General features: G+C 44.4%; 1 protein-coding gene across 2 annotated transcripts in view; it reads left to right on the top strand.

The window, feature by feature from the left end:
• The first annotated feature begins 622 nt into the window (after positions 1 to 622).
• The window catches only part of Dnah11 (dynein axonemal heavy chain 11), a 314,894-nt gene continuing 298,320 nt past the window's right edge, over positions 623 to 17,196 (top strand). For both annotated transcript variants that reach the window (XM_028880929.2, XM_037210919.1), the window contains exons 1-6: positions 623 to 1,061; positions 2,771 to 2,914; positions 6,997 to 7,193; positions 8,523 to 8,712; positions 10,220 to 10,319; positions 12,615 to 12,826. In XM_028880929.2, the coding sequence (XP_028736762.1) occupies positions 768 to 1,061; positions 2,771 to 2,914; positions 6,997 to 7,193; positions 8,523 to 8,712; positions 10,220 to 10,319; positions 12,615 to 12,826 (1,137 nt within the window). In that variant the 5' untranslated portion in view covers positions 623 to 767. The remainder of the gene's footprint in view (positions 1,062 to 2,770; positions 2,915 to 6,996; positions 7,194 to 8,522; positions 8,713 to 10,219; positions 10,320 to 12,614; positions 12,827 to 17,196) is intronic.

The raw sequence follows: 17,196 nt of genomic DNA, 5'->3' as shown, positions 1-17,196 counted from the left end.
CCTCACCATTGTGCTGACAAGTGTTGGAGATCTTAGGGGCATTTTGGCCTTTAAAAGGAGTGCTTTGCAGTCTCTTTCAGAGTCTGGAGATGGGAATCAGGACTTGTGATGTCTAGATCTTGAACTTTAACAACTAGGACAAGTAAATAGAGAGTTTTTTGGGGGGGGGTTGTTTTTTTTTTTTGTTTGTTTGTTTGTTTTTGTTTTACAGGGACAAAGTACACAAGAGGATTCAAAGCTGGCAACGAACCCGAGTTCCAGCATTTCTTGCTACCTACTTCGGGGCATACCTCGCTCATTGTTAAACATTGAGCTTTTAGCCCCCTCCTCCCACCCCCACCCTCCCACCCCCGCCCCGCCACCGCTTTCTAGGGGTTAGATAAACTAACCGAGGTAGTGAATTTAGCAGGAACATCTGCTCGAGACAGTACCACTGAATCGAGAGCAGCTAACTCTGGGATCCCTCAAGGTACCCAGGAGGCAAAGGCAGAGAAATCCCCGATTACTTAGCTTGGTTTCCCTGCTTCTGCTTGGGATGTGCGGGGCGGCCCGAGACTCTCGCTCCGCCCTCACTCCTGGGCTGGGGCGGGGCCGACATCTCCCGGGCAACCGGACGCGATGCAGTCCCGGCCGCTACTTCTCCAGCGAGTCTAACACCGCGTGCGTGCGCTACTGCGGGCGCCCATCGGGGATCTCGGAGGACAGTGGGCGCCCCCGAGGTGGTCGACTCTGAGAATCCTCGTCGGGACCCCCCTCGCAGGTACGAGATGGCAGCCCAGGAGGAAGGGACTGCGCTGCGTCTCAGCCCCTCGGAGCTAGAGGAAGAGGAAGACGAGGAGGCGGCGGCGGCACGGAGAGCGCAGCGCTTCGCCCTGGACCCTCGGGTGCGCTTCCTGGGTGGCCGCCTGCGACAGGCCCTGGCGTTCCGGGAGGAGACGTGGAGCCAGTACCTGGAGAGCGAGGACCACCGGCAAGCCCTCGGGGACTTTCTGGAGAGCACAGGGCCTGCCAGCCTGGTGTTCAGTGTCGCAGACGCCGGGCAGCTCTCGGCTTCCCCCGAGGTAAGGAGGGGGACGCCCGCTGCGCTGCAAGGCTTAAACTTAACTTCTAGTCTGACTCTGGGACTCCCGCAGAAGTCCAGGTCCCTGTGTGCACCAGCTCTGATCTGAGTAAGAGGCTGTAGGTTAGTTTTCTGGAAGGGATGCCTAGGCGCCTGTAGAGTTAGTAGCATAAAATGATGTATTAGAAAGAAAACCCAGCTATCACAGTCCGTGATGCCTGGGTGTACGGTGCTAGGCATGCTTTTCGATCAAATAACTTCTGTTTCGGTCCCGAGGGAACTCCAGAGTCATATCCTTTTAAATACGACAGCAAAGTGTTTGGCAACGCCCTTAAAGCTTGAGTATTTCGTCTCAGTGTCTGCTAACTATGTTTTGTCCCAGGAAGAAATAATTGCGTTCTGAAAAACAAACCGACAGCAGCCTGGTCTACATAGTGAGTTCCAGGACATCCAGGGCTTCACCATGAGACTCTGCCAAATACACAAATGAATAAGTAAATCGCCAAACAAACCAAAACATAAACCAAAAAGTCAACAACAACCAAACAAGACTGGCTGGTGTCGTTTAAAAGACAGAATAAACATCTTTGTTGCAAAATTATTAGTAATTTCAATTGTCTTGAAAATTAAATAGTAAATTCTTTTTTGGAAGAGTATAGTCATTTTATTTTTATGTGTGTGAGTGCTTTGCCTGCATGTGTGTCTGTGCACCACGGGCGTGCTTGGTGCCCACGGATGTCAGAAGAGGGGTGTAGGGTCCCCGGAACTGGAGTTACACATGGTGGTAAACTACAACCATGTGGGTGCAGGAAGGGAGCATCTTAACAGCTGAGCCATCTTTCTACTCTCCATACTCGTTTGTACAAGCAATGTGCTCTGGAAAGTTACATTTAAATACAACTCTTAAAATTGTGTCCAATTGAATAATTCTCTGATGTGGATTTCTTTAAAACTGATTTCGGTTCCATGAAGTTATAACATTACAGAAGGAAAGGTAGGGAGGGGTAGCCTGAATGTGGAGCCGGTGCCCGGTGGGTTATCTTTCGGCGTGCTGCACCTGGGGTTCATGTGTAAAGTGGGAATGTCGTCCCAGGTGTGGCCATTAGGACAGGTGTGAGGAGTATTAGTATAGAGCAGGAAGGTTGCATTAAAACGGCTTTGTGAGTTTTGACTATCTTTGTTTTGGTATTTTTTTAATTATAACTTTGTAAAAAAATTATCATATAAGTCAAGAAACCTTACGCTCATAGCACAGAAGCTGAATAGTGTAATATTTACCAAAAATGACTTAACAGTTATAGGAATGTTAAACTATTTGGCTAAACACTTCCATTCTTTGCCTTGACAACAGAAATACAAATTAACCCCTTATGTCTTGTCATTATTTCAGTTTGGCTTATTTCCAAACAAGAACATTATAAAAAGAAAAAACCCACTAGAGATTGAAATGTTCCCATGTTTGGTTCTGTTTATGATATTCTTACCGTGTACACTGTAATGAACATGTCCCTGAAGTTGATATTTTTAAAAAGAAGAGAATCTCCTTTTCCAGGACACGGAAGAGCAACAGACCAACCTTGTTTGTAAACATGGGCAGGATGCCAGGGTTTTACTTCTGTTGGCAAGGTCTGCAAGTGGGATACAGCAAATCCTGCTCGTTAACAAAGAGACTGTAGTGAACTTGAACTAATTATCTTGCTCTTGTTGCAGATTCCAAGAGATGTGAAACACAAACTGGTTTATCTTGCCAAGAAGATGACTGAAAATATGGGAGAAAGTGATTTCTCCCAAACAGTTTTATTTGGGGAGCTACCTCGATCATTGCTCACACATGTAACTGCATTCCTGGATGAGGTACTGGTCTGTCTTTAATATCTGAGTCTTTTCTTTACCTCCAGACACTTGGCATTAGTTGAACCATCTCTGGCTACTTAAAAAAGAAGAGTATGTAGAAGCCTTAGCTTTTTTGGCCAGATGTATGGAGTGATCACATTTAACTTATTTCTCAACTCTGTCTTGTGGTGATATATTGTGTACCCTAGTAAAGCTTGCCTGAGGATCAGAGGACAGAGCCAGTTACTAGATTAGACACAGGCCAGGCAGTGGTGGCATACACCTTTAATCGTATCACTGGGGAGGCAGAGACCCATCTGGATCCCTGTGAGTTCAAGGCCACACTGGAAACAGAGCCAGGCAGTGGTGGCTTTCACCTTTAATCCTCTAATTTCAGGAAGTGACGGCAGGGCAGAGAAAGGTATATAAGGCATGAGGGAACAGGAACTAAAGCAGTTCAGCTGAGACCCTTTCCAGTGGGGACTCAGGGGATTTCAGTCAGAGGATTCGTGGAAACAGGATCAGCTGAGGAGTTGTCGAGGTGAGGTTGGCTGTGGCTGCTCTGCTTCTCTGATCTTTCACCCTGATATCTGGCTCTGTTTTTTGTTTTTTTTTTGTTTTTTGTTTTTTGTTTTATTAAAAGACCATCTGAGATTCGAACAGCATCATCTGTACACTAATACCGAATAGGCTGTTACTCATCAGACGACAACTCCCTTTCACTCTTCCCTGACCCCTTTCAAAACACTGGAAGCATTTACCCGCCGACTTTAACTGACTAGGTTCTGCCAGTTAGCTTTAGGTTTAAGGTATTACATTCAGGGTAGAGATGAGCTTACATTTTGGAAAATCAGTATCATCCATTTTTCCAAATCACTGTTAAAAAGTAGCAGCTGAATGGAGCTTCACTCATGTCAGATAACAGAAGCAGTAATGAAGTTAGCAATTGCTCACACGTTCCCATACTCTGCAGGGTAGGTTGAGTCTGGTGTATTAAAGGCTTGGTCTTCAGCATCAGGAAACGTGTTGCATTTAAGAGGTGGGGCCTCATAGAAGGAAATTACGTCACCGAGCGTGGGCCCTTGAGTGGCTGTAGATACCACGGCCCCTTATTTTCTCTTGCTTCTTCATTGCTGTGAGATGAATGTCTTCCTTTGCCATCTACTCTTGCTGTGGTATGAGGCCTGAGCATGACAGGGCCAACATCCCATGGGCTGAACTCTGAAGCATCCTCTATCTTAGGGATTTTTCCACAGTAACATAAATGGCCTAACCAACTCTTTGGCTACCTTGATGCTCTGTCAACGCAGACTGACTCAGTCCAGCTGGCCTGAGAGCTCAAGGTACTTGGTTTCTCACCTGATGCTGTTTGTTCACACATGTTTGGGATGAAAACAAAGTCACCAGGTTCTGAAGAGCTAAACTGGTATTTTCAGATTTAGCTGGATATTAGACTCACCTGGTGGGAGGCAGGGGGCGCTTTGGAATGAACCAATGCCAAGGACACACCTCTTACTCATTAATTTAGAACTGCTGGTGTGGGAGCCAGGCTGGAGCTCCCCATGTGAGGGCGAGCATTGGGAACCATGGAGTTAGGTATTTGTCTACAAGGTCAGTTCCTCAATCTGATTGTGCAGTGAGACCCCAGTAATCAGTGTGGTCCTGTTGAGGCTGTTCATTGTAGGAAAAGGTGCTACTGCATTTTGGGGTTAATTTTTATTAAAATATATTATCGCAAACTGGGTTTTTGATATGCATATAATATGCTCTGATCATATTCACCCTCCATTAACTCCTCTTCCTTCCCTGCTTCATACTTCTCAATAATCTCCCCTCTGCTTTCATGCCTTTTGTGTTTTTGTTTAGTTTTTAATCTAGACACAGTTTGAGTTTAATGTTGGGAAGAGTTTGAGATGAGCATTGGGCAGGGAAAAAAAGCAAGGACATCACAGCCATGGTGTACTTCTCATTCCCTTACAGACAAGGCTGCGAATGAGCCAGAAGGTCTAGATCTGGAGGGCAAACGTCTCAAGGTTTGGCATGGCTAGGTGCACACACGCAGTGACTCTCAGTGGTGTGCTAGGACCCCTCAGCTCCGTCCAGCTGGGTTCTCTTCTTTGATCCAAGGAGAGAGCTCCATGTGCCTTCCTCGAATTTCTACTGGCTGTGTAGTTGACATTTCAAGCTAAAGTTGAACTTACCATCTTCCCAAACCTTTTCCTTCTGTCCTTACAGTTATTCTCATATAGTAAATGAGTATTTTGTAGTGTGTGCTGGCTTGTTTTATGTCAACTTGACACAAGCTAGAGGTATCTGAAAGGAGGGAACCTCCAATTAAGAAAATGCCTCCATAAGAGTCATCGGAGCTGGGCGGTGGTGGCGCATGCCTTTAATCCCAGCACTTGGGAGGCAGAGGCAGACAGATCTTTGTGAGTTCGAGGCCAGCCTGGTCTACAGAGCGAGATCCAGGAAAGGCACAAAGCTACACAGAGAAACCCTGAAAAACCAAAAAAAAAAAAAAAGATTCATCGGGCTACAATTTTTGGTGAGGGAGGGCACAGCCTACTGTGGGTGTTGCCATCCCTGATCTCGTGGTCCTGCATTCTATAAGAAAGCAGCATGAGCAAGCTATGATGAGCAGCCAGTAAGCAGCACCTCTCCACGGCCTCTGCATCAGCTCCTGCCTCCAGGTTCCTTCCCTGTTCGAACTCCTGCTTTGTCTTCCTTCTGTGATGAACAGTGATGAGGAAGTGTAAGCCAAATAAACCCTTCCCTCCCTGTGTTGCTTTGGCCATGGTGTTTCCTCACAGCAATGGTGACCTCAACTAAGACAGTGCTTGGTGACTCAGGCGGAGCTGCTGTAACAAAGTGCCGTAGACTCAGTTTCCCGTATAAAATAGATTTAATTCTCACAGCTCTGAGGGTTGGAAATCGAGACCAGATGGCTGGCAAGTATTAATTTGCTTGTAGGGCTTACTTTCTGGTTCCAGGTTGGTTCCTTGTAGCCATGTACCCACATGGTGAAAAAGCAAACGATCTCCTTTTAAGTGTCAATCCCGTTTGCTAGGAGAGCTAGCAGCCTGACAGCGGCAGCGGCTCCTAATGCCACGGATTTAAAGGTTAGGATTCCAGCACCATATCAGGAGAAGACATACACATGCAGATCATGATACCTGTTTTACGTTGACTCTTTAAGACACAAGCCAAGTGACCTACCTAGCAAGGGTTTTCTAATACCCTATCACTTCAAATGAAGGTATATACTCCGTTTTTATACCAGAGTGGGTTTCTAAATATGGCAGTTATGTGGGAGGGCACGGCTCCTAGTGCCTCGCCCATCCACCAAGGCCATTGAGTAGAAATTGTAAATAATCATACTGAAGCTTGACATCCAGTGGGCACCCTGCAGGAAATGGTGATCACCCTGCCGGTAGAAGGATTACCGTCTCATTTCCCACTTCTCTACCACGTCCAACTGCACCTGACTTCTAGGGATTCAAACTCAGGTCCTCATACTTGCACAAGTGCTTTATTCCACGGACCCACAGCCCTAGTCCAGCAGCAAATATCTCTTAATATTTAGAAGTCATAGCTGGTTTTGCTGATTCTCCACATTTCGTGGAAAAGGAGTTTAAAAAGATCCCTGTGGTTGGATGAACATCTCTCTACTATCCAAACTTTGATGCATTAGGAAACCATCCAACTGGAGAACACTTGCTCTCAACCAGCTTCATGTGATTCAGAAAGATCATTTCTGTTAGCACACCTGCCAACATGCTCAACTTGAATTAAGAAACTTTACTCAATATAAATTCACTTATTTCCTGCAGGGTTTGAGTTATTGAACTCTAATGAATTCTTGGTGAATGGATAAATGAGAGGGCAAGCAGTTACTCCTTTTCATTTTACAAGAGCCTATATAGCTCAGTGATTCAGGGTCAATGAGCCACTGACTTGGTCCACTCCTTGTAGTTTTGGTATCAAGATTATTTACAAAGTTGAGTGGTTTTGTTGACAAGAGAATTTTGTACAGTGAAAAAATGTCTTCAAGGGTACTCACTGTCTGCTAATTAACTGCTTTTAAAATGTTACTCTTTCTCTAGATATTAGTTCCTATTCTTTCTAATAAGAACAACCATAAATCCTGGTCGTGTTTTGTTTCACAAGATATGGAACATCACATAGAAGTCATGAAAAGTAAGATGCATGTTTTTAGGGGCAAAATATCAAGAAGAACTCTTCTACCAATTCCTACAATTGCAGAAAATATTGACCTGGACCAGCATTACTCAGTGACCAGGTAAGTAACAGTATAGTATATACAGCTCTATACAGTATATTAACATGAATGGCTAGCATCCCCACAGAATACCACACCTCTTAAACTGTTAGCAAAATAAAATTACTTTAAAATATGTCATTTTAAAATGTATTTTATTTCCTTTAAGGTATTACGTTTGTTCATTTTGAAACTGAGTCTCGTGCAGCCCAGGTTGGCCTCAAACTCACTGTGTGGCCAAGGGTAACCTTTAACTTCTGACCCCCCACTTTCACATCGATGCCGGGGTTACAGGCATCGACCTCCACACCTGGGCTTTGTGCTTTCTGGGCCAGCCCTCTGCCACCTGAGGTGCACCTCAGCTTACGGGTTACTCTCTAAGGAAAACTAGTAATTGTCATAATCTCAGAATTATTCCTCTGGGAAAAGCGGTGTTTAAGAATATGGTGATTCTTTATTAATTTTACTATTAGTCATTATTTTAAATTACGTATATTGTGTATAGTTGTGTTTGGGTATGGTGCCTGAAGTTACAGGTGGTTACGAACCATCTGACATGGGTGCTGGGAACCAAACTCAGGTCTTCTGGAAGAGCAGCAAGCATTCTCAGCCACTGAGCAATTGCCCCAGCTCCCATTCATCAGATTTATAATGTAGTAATTTTATCCTTTGAGAATTTCATACAGCGTATTTTTATCATATCCACTGCTGTTCTTCCCACTAAGTCCTTGGTTTTCCAGTCTCTTTCCGACTTCTGGTCCTTGATTCTTTTTTTTTTTTTTTTTTTTTTTTTTAAGTAACCCACTGAGTCCAGCTTAAGCTACCAATGTATATTCACAGGTGTGGGGCCATCCACAGCAGAATTGTCAACCTTAAAAACTGACTCAGTCTTCCCCAGAGGCCGTCACCTGTCGGTAGCACCTCAGTTAGGGGTGGAATGTTGCCTGGTTTTGTTTTGTGCAGGTCTTGTGTAGGCATCCACAATGGCTCTGAGTTCATGAGTGCACTGGTCTGTCCCGTCCAGAAGACACTGCTTTGCTCTGCCCCTCCCCAGCCTCTGGCTCTTACAGTGTTTTTAGAGGAGTAATAAAGATGCCCCATTTGTGACTGAGCACTCTGTTGACGGTTTTTCTCTGGTCTTTAACATTTTTCTTAGCACTAGAGATGTACTATACATGGAATACAATGATGCCAAACTCAAACCAGGAACATGAAAATAATGGATTTTGAAGGATTTATATTGAGAAAACTAGTTTATAGATGCATTAAAAAAACTATTAGTACCATATCCTGTCTTTATTTGGATAAAGTCACTGTTGGATGCTTTTAATAACCATCTAATATTTATAGGCTACAATCAGATGAGAGGAGAATACTCCATGCCATTGAATCTGTAGTCATTAAATGGTCACATCAGATCCAAGAAGCTATAGAAAAGGATTCAGCACAGCCTCTGTTGAGTGGCCTCCACCCGACCCCGGAGACAGAGCTGGACTTCTGGACTATGAGGCATGATAACCTGAAATGCATATACCAGCAAGTGAGTAGACAGTGCTGGAGTTTTTGTAAATCAAAGGAGCAGAGTCAGCTCTGGGGTGGGCAGCATTACTTGGTCATTTTAAAAGTCTAACAGTCTTTGTAGGACTTTTTTCTTACTCCACGATGCTGTCTATAGGGTATGCACTTTTTTTAAGTTAGTGAAAACGGATTGCTTTTATAAGGATATTTTGGTAGCATCTGAGATCATTGGAAATACCATTTAACAGGAGAAAGAGCATTTCAATGGGGGCAAAAGGCTGGAGATGGCAAGGTTTAATTACTGTCTTAGTTTGGATTGAATCGTGGTAAAATGATAACTAAAAACAACTTGGGGGAAAAAAGGGTTTATTTTATCTTAGAGTTTGTAGTTCATCCGGGGATGTCATGGCAGAAACTCAAGGCAGGGACCTGGAGGCAGGAGCTGATGCAGAGGCCTTGAAGGAGTGCTGCTGACTGGCTTGCTCTCCACAGTTTGCACAGTCATATATATATATATATCACCCAGGACCAACCACCAGCCCGGGATGGCACCACCTACAGTAAGCTAGGCCCTCCATCAATCACTAATTAAGAAATGGCATTACAGACTTGACTATAGGCAAATCTTATGGAGGCTTTTTCTCAATTGAGAGTCCCAATTGCCAAGTGACTCTAGATCAGTGGTTCTCAACCTGTGGGTTGTGACCCCTTTGGAAGTTGAATGACCCTTTCCCAGGAGTCACCTATTGGATATACTACATATCAGATATTTACACTGCAACTCATAACAGTAGCAAAATGACACTTATGAAGTAGCAATGAAAATAATTGTGTGGTTGGGGGTCACCACAGCCTGAGGAGCTGTATTAAAGGGTGGCAGCGTTAGGAAGGTTGAGAACCACTGCTCTAAACTGTGTTATGTTGACACACAGCTAGCACAGTTACTGCCGTCAGTCAGATTTGGGGAGGAGTCGGATATTGCTTGGCTGTGGAAGAACTAACTTTGGTCTCTCTGCTGGATACTTCATGTCAACTGACTGACTATATATTCTAAAAACTGTTCTGTTTTTCCGTGTTTCTCCTGTTAGGAGATTTTCTGAAACAGGTCATTAACAATTTATATGTATAATGTGTAAACCCACTTCTTGGAAAAACTAAATGCAAAAATAAAATACAAATTTTTGAAAAAATTTATTTAAACTTGTTTTCATCCTGAAACCCGTATGCCCCTGAGTCTCAAGTACTGTTCATATCACCAGTAAGATGGCTTAGCAGGTGAAGGCGCTCAGTGCCGAGCCTCATGTCCTGAGTTCGATCACAGTGCCCACAAGTGAAAGAGAGGTGATACCAGCATGTTGAGCTCTGACCTCCACACATGCCTATTCATACACACACCCACAATCTTAAAAAATAAATATAATAAAATATGCTGTGCATATTGCTTGAGTGGGATATAATGTAAAATTTTAGAGAGCAGATTTATTTAGTAAACTGGCTTGTTATTTATTCAAGTATTTTTTCCATTTTAGCTTCAGGCTCCTATTGTCCTCAAGATGGTTAAGATCCTGGCAGCAAGACGGAGCAGCTATTTTCCTGCTCTGAAGGGCATCGTCACCACTGTGGAAAATGGTAAGACCCCCAGATCCTCCTCCTGGGCTGCCATCAGTGTAGCCGTCTGCCTGTGGTCCTCGCCCTTACTCCCAGCCGTCTGCCTACTCAGCCCTGCAGTCGCCTGCTGCTCAGAGTTCAGCCATGGAGGACATGCACCTGGTTCTTCTGTTCGTCCCACCCACCCAGTAACCTCAGGGAGCAGGTTTAGCTGGAAGGTGTATAAGGGAGCGGAGGCCATCCCTCCTTAGCTGGTGTCCATGGAAGCCCTTAGCAGAGGTTTCCTGACAGCACTTGGGCTGTGTGTGGTCTTGGGATTCACCACTCAGAATCTTCCGTGGGTTGATTTCTGATTTCTTGGCTGACGTGCCCAGTCACTGTGGATGTTTTGGTAAAGATTAGATTCATAGAACAGAAAATAGTGAGGTATCCAGCTAAAATTCCCTCCTCAGTGTCCCCTTTTAGTCTCTCCCAAGGTGACAGCCCTCCCCAGCTTCCTGACTTGTTTATTTATTTGTCAATGTTTAAGCAAATACAGGTATATATGGTACTGAAGGATACATCTTACAATTAAAAAGTTAAACAAATAACTGTTTTTGCATTTTGCTTGTTTCCAACATTAGAATACTTTTATCCTCCGGTGTGCTGTTTGGAAGTGATTTAAAATTCACTTTGAAATATCTAGTTTTACATTGGCCTCCTAGAATTGTGTTTGAAAAGATGGGAAGGAGTGGTTAGTGTCTCATTACTGGATTTCCAGTTTTCTTAGCTTATTAGCTATTTGGAAGTTGCTAGGATTCTAGCTTCCCAGTGGCTAAATTGTCCTCTCCACACCTCCACTGTGGACTTGCTAAGGGACATAGGGCAGTGTTTCTCACTCTAGTCATGGTAAGCCATGGTTACATGGTTCTTTGTTCTGACAGGCCATCCAGCTATCAGTTTGTTAATAGCACCCTTCACTACTACCCACTATCCCCATCCCAACTGTGATAAACTTGAGTGTCCCTCAGACATCATCATCTCCTGGAGGCAAACTCTCTTCTCTGAGAACCAATGGATGGAGCTTTCATATACACCTGCAGGAAGCTCTAAGCATGTTATATTTTTCCCTCAACAAATAGAAGCAAATGACATTTTTATTCTGCTAATATAAGATGAACATATCACATGAACATAGCTGTAGGAATGAGTCCTGGGGCTCTTCAGAACATTGTGAACACACAACCTGGAGATTCAGAGAAAAAACTTCAGTGGCTCAAATCCATGGTTACCTAGAGGTAGAAGACCCATTTCTGAAGACATACCTCAGACTGCAGTCAGCAGACATGCTTAGCACATGCAAAGGGCATTTAACTGTGGTGCTGTTATTTTATTTCTAAGTTAACATCGATAAATATATACCAATCTCAGTCTACTCATGCATGTGGGAGAGGAACCGGCCCAGAACCCTCTCTCTTCTCGAGGCTTTATTAGTGGATGGAAGGCTGAGTTGGTTACCTATTAAGTCCAGCAGTGGGTGTGAGAGACAAAAGTCAACAGAATTTTCTTGTTTGTCTTTGACATGAATCCTTGGGAATAACCACCAAAAAGCAAAGCTTAGCTTTGTTCTTCACCTTTAAATACAGCCCATAACCAGCTTTGGGTGAGAGACAGTTTTAGGATCAAAGTGAGAATCTTTCCTTACTCTCACATGCTTAACATGATTTTTATTTCAATAAAATGTTCCTATAATATTAGTCTTCATACAGTGAGAGTTCTGTGGCATTCAGGTCACTCGTGGTATTGTATTACCACCTCCTGCCTGGTTCCAAACTGTTTCCATCACCACGCCTGATGAGTTTAACCAGGTCTTAGTAAACAACGTAGTAGAAGGTTCCCTATTGCAGCACTGATTACTCACAGGTGACTGAGATGAGGTGGTGCATTGTGCCTGTCCTGAGCATTCCAGAGAAGCTTGGCATCCTGGCTGTGAGGTGAGGGCCACACAGATGCTTTGTTCCCACGAGGTTTTCCAGGGGGTTGTACGGCTCTCTTTAGACTCGGAGGTTCCCTTCCCTGTGGGTCTTCAGCCACAATTACTTATGGTCTGTGAGTAACTAGATCAGTGCCCTCCAGGGAGGCCGAGTTACAGTCCGGCAGTCTCTAGCCCTCCAAACTGCTCACATGTAGACTGCAGGATAAATAACAGAATGGGAATGTCAACAGCATTTATGACTATCTTGGGTGACAGTTGTCTTGGATTTGTAAAGTGTTTTTAATTTAAAAAAGGAAAAAAAAAGGACACTATGTGACGTGAATGGTACTTCCCTTTTTCAGCTCTTCTTGAAGCTCGTGATGTGGAACTTCACCTAAGACCTCTGAGGAGGCACATTCAAGGTCTCCGGGAGGCGGAATTCCCACAGACCCGAATCCTAATTGCTCCATTGTTTCACACCATCTGTCTTATCTGGAGTCATTCCAAGTTTTATAACACCCCTGCTCGGGTTATAGTTTTACTGCAAGAGTTTTGTAACCTCTTCATTGACCAGGTATGAAGCATTGACAGTTAAGGACAGTCAGAATCATTGCCTGCATTAACCCAATAATAATGAGCAAACCTAATCATGGATAAATCCCGATGACACCATTTTCCTTCTGCTTTCAGACAGGACTTGTAAACTAGAAATGGCCAGGTGACTTTTCATCATCTATAGTACTCAGGCAGTTCTCGAAATAAGTCAAAGAACAAACTGCTTCTGGGTTTTGTTTATTTAAACAAACTTAAGGTAGCTTCCAGCAAAAGGCCCAGGGTCATGCTTTTACTTCCTGGTCTCTCTGTTTCTGTAGGAGTGTTGGCTGATGGGAGGAAAAAAATCACTCAAAATCAATTATCTTTGAAAAACAGTAATGGGATTACATGGAAAGAATTCTGGTTCATTGTTTTTAAATTTGCTTGTTTCCGTACTCCTTGCTCAGCCCGGGAACTGTCTTTCTGAAAATGATTGGACACCCCCCCCTCCTACCCCCCACCCCCCGGCACCTTTGTGGGTGAACTTCCACCCACCTATCCACAAATGCCTGAGGACAACACCTAATAAGAGTTGAGAGGTGCTTGGGCACCACCACGTGGTCTCCGTTGTCTGGGGCTGCCATACCTAAGTGGCCCAGGGTGACAAACAACGCAAATGGCTTTTCTCACAGTGCAGAGTCTGCAGCCAGGGGGAGGTCAGGGTCGAGTTCTGTGGAGGAAGCTCTGTTTTATAGGCAGCCAGCCTCTCCTTGTGAAGCCACAGTCCTGTTGGGTCTGAAAAACAAAAACGGAAAAAAAAATTTGCAGTTAGCCCAGGCTGGCCCTGAACTTGCTGTGTAGCCGAGGATGGTCTTAAACTCCCAGTTCTCCTGCTTTGCCCTCCTGAGTGTTGATGTCACGCCCAGCCGGGGTCCACTCTTTTAATGTCATTTGTCCTTAGTTACATGCTAAAACCCCTAAGTCCATGTGGAATCTTCACGGTTAAGGATGAGGCCAGACTCCACCGATGTGCGAACTTCCGAGTTCCTAGAGCAGTGGTTCTCAGCCTTCCAACGCTGCGACCCTTTAATACAGCTCTTCATGTGGTGACCCCCCAACCATAAAATTACTGTGTTGCTACTTCATAACAGCAATGTTGCTACTGTTATGAATCGTAATGTAAATATCTGGCATGCAACCCCTGTGACAGGGTCATTCCACCCACAGGTTGAGAACCGCTGTTCTAGAGTATGTCATTTGTGGGGGACCAGCCCCCACTTTTACAACCAGGGTACCCTTGAGCAAGGAGAAATAGGAAATATTTAGATAGAGAGAGATACCTAGACGATGAGGGGAAAGACAGAAACAGAGGATAGCCTCGTGAGGGACTGGGTCAAAATTCACCAGCCCAGAACTTTATTCAAAAGGGCTTTTTATAACAACGTCAAGGGGCGAGGCTAAAAGACCTTTCCCTTTTAGATACAACCAAATGTTGACCCTTCCAAACACCTGGTATCCAGGTCTGTGGCCCAATAATCCTCTTATGCAGTCCTGCTGGGTAAAACCACTAGGAACCGGCTCCAACAGTCATTGACTTGTTAATTTACCCTTCTTTCTCTATGCAGGAATGCATAGGAGGGCTTTGGACACACACCAGCTGGACTCTAACCCACTCACTTAAAGGAAGTTGAATACTTCCCAAGCTTCAGTTCCTCCAGTTAGTGGTATCATGAGGGTCAGAAGAGATAACGTGGTGCCTGGCATTTAACAGAAGCTCAGCAAGAGGCCAATCCTTGCTCTCTCATCAGATTATGGACTGGCAGGCTGGCTGTGGCTATTGATGGGGTAGATAGCAGTGAGTCAGTTCCTTGCTGTGTTTTATTCTGTTTCTGTCCTTTGAGAGCCAGACTCGGTCTTGCCCTGTGGGTAAGCAGGTACCTGCTGCCAGCTGCTTGCTTCTCCAGCCAGAAGCAGCTCGTTGGACGTGAGCTGGTTCTCCTGCCTGACCCCTTTTTGAAGGACTCTCTTCTCAGTTTGAAAATTACCCAAACCATTTCATTGCAAAGCTCTGTCGTCTACGCCTTATGAGATAGTCCTGGTTACCTTGAAACTTGGCAAGCTATTATCTTGGTTCCCAGTCCGTGTCAAGAGCCAGAGCTGCCAACCTCCTGAGGAAATACTGTAGCTTCTCCGGTTCCTTAGTCTGTTTTCTGCCCAAAGGTTCCATTGACCTGATTTCCATGATTCCCCAAGTAGCATATCAACTTTGTCGTAAGCTTGCCCCAACATGTTAGCAATCTAAAATCACCAGTGAGCCAACTCTGGTACTGGATTCTCTAAAGATCAAATTCCCACTCCTTCCCCCATTGTTTTTTATCAGGGTCTTTTAAAAAAGTGTGTGTGTGTGTGGTATGTGTGTGTGTGGTATGTGTGTGTGTATGTGTATGTATGTGTGTATGTGTGTGTATGTGTGTATGTATGTGTATGTATGTGTATGTATGTGTGTGTATGTGTGTGTATGTGTGTGTGTGTGTATGTGTGTGTGGTGTGTGTGTGGTGTGTGTGTGTGTATGTGTATGTATGTGTGTATGTTGTGATGCACATACACGATGATATCTGGAGTCTTCCTGATCACTCAGCACCTTATTCTTTGAGACAGGACCCCTCACTGATCCTGGTAGTGGGAATCAGGAACTCTGGAGATCCATCTCTGACTACCCTGCTCAATGTACATGTACAAGACCACACAGCTTCTCTGTGGGTGTTGGGGGTGTCAAACTTAGGTCTTCATGCTTCTGTGGCCGTTGTTTTACTAAGCTCTACCCCCAGGAACTTTCTTCTTTCTTTCTTCCTTCATTTCTTCCTCCCTCCCTCCCTTTCTCCCTCCCTTCCTTCCTTTTTTTTGGATATAGAGTCTTGCTATGTACAAAGTGGTCTGGAATACTCTAGGTAGCCTAGGATAGCCTTGAGCTTATGATCCTCCTGTTTCTGTTTCTTGACTGCTGGAATACAGGGTATACAATACCCTGCCAGGACTTAAATCAAAACTGCAGGGTTTAACTGTGTACCCCTGGTTAGCCTGGAACTAATAGAGATCCACACACCTCTGTCTCCTGAGTGCTGGGATTAAGGGCATCCACTGTCATGCACAGACTGAATACTTTTTTAAAATTCCATTTTATTTATGTGTGTGTGTGTGTGTATGTGTGTGTATGTGTGTGTGTGTGTGTGTGTGTGTCTGTGTGTCTGTGCTGGTGGCCATGCTACCATGTCCATGTGGAAGTCAGAAAATAAGTTCTGGGAACTGGTTCTTTGCTCCCACCATGTGGGTCTATGGGATTGAACTCGGGTCATCAGGCTTAGGAGCAGGTGCCTTTACCTGCTGAGCCATCTCACTGGCTCTATCTAATGCTTTTTAATTAAAAACATAACCAAAACAGTATGGATACTAACATTGTAGGACCTACTATAGCTACCAAACCCAATATAAGATCTAGTATTTGAATGCAATCTATGCATGCCATTCCATGTGCTTTAAATCACCTCCAAATTGCCTGCAGTGCCCCATAATGCAATGCAAATGAGATGTAAATAGTTGTTCTAATATATTGCTCAGAGAATGGTGATAATAAAGAGCCCCTATAGGCTCAGATGGGTTTTTTAAATGCATGTGATCCATGGTTTTAAATAAGGAACCTGTAGATGTGCAAGACTGACTGTGTTTTACTTTAAAAGGCTTCTGCTATGGAGCTAGGTGCTCTCGAGGGTCTACTAAGTCATACTCCTCATTTTGCAGATAAGAGAATCGACCAATGAGACAACTTAGCTGACGACACAAAAGTGATTAGCAGCTCCCACCTTGATGAACATGTGTCCTGACTTCTGCCATGCTCTTTCCCTGACATTTTCTGCTGCCCAGTGCAAGGAGATAGACTGAGTGCTGCTGTCTGGGATGTTAAGGACCAGTGACTTGTCTCAGGAGGTTCTGTGTGGATAGAAAGCTAATTGGCTGTGATGGACTTGGCTGGCTCTCACAGAGGCATAGGAATGAAAACAGGATGACTTGTCACTTTATATGTAGGTAATTAGGTGAGAGGAGGCTGCTGCTACAGGAAGACAATTGAATTATCACCATCGACTTTTCAGGTTCCGAAATGTTACAGAATGCATGTAGAAGGTCTGTGGAGTGTACCATATGCCATAGCAAAACCAGCTGTCCTGGAACTCAGACCATGAAAGGAATATTCATAGTTATCTATAACACGAGTCTTAAAGGGTCTTATTAATAAAAACAAACCCGGAGCCAGGTATTGGGGTGAACGCTGAAAGATCAGACAGAACAAGCCACAGCTACCCTCACTTCACCAGCTTCTCAGCTGTTCTCGTTTCCTTAGACTGGAAGCCTCTGAG

Source organism: Peromyscus leucopus, chromosome 14, assembly GCF_004664715.2.
Source record: "Peromyscus leucopus breed LL Stock chromosome 14, UCI_PerLeu_2.1, whole genome shotgun sequence".
Taxonomy (NCBI): domain Eukaryota; kingdom Metazoa; phylum Chordata; class Mammalia; order Rodentia; family Cricetidae; genus Peromyscus; species Peromyscus leucopus.
The sequence above is the reverse complement of the archived record's forward strand: the minus strand, read 5'-3'. Positions and strand labels throughout refer to the sequence as shown.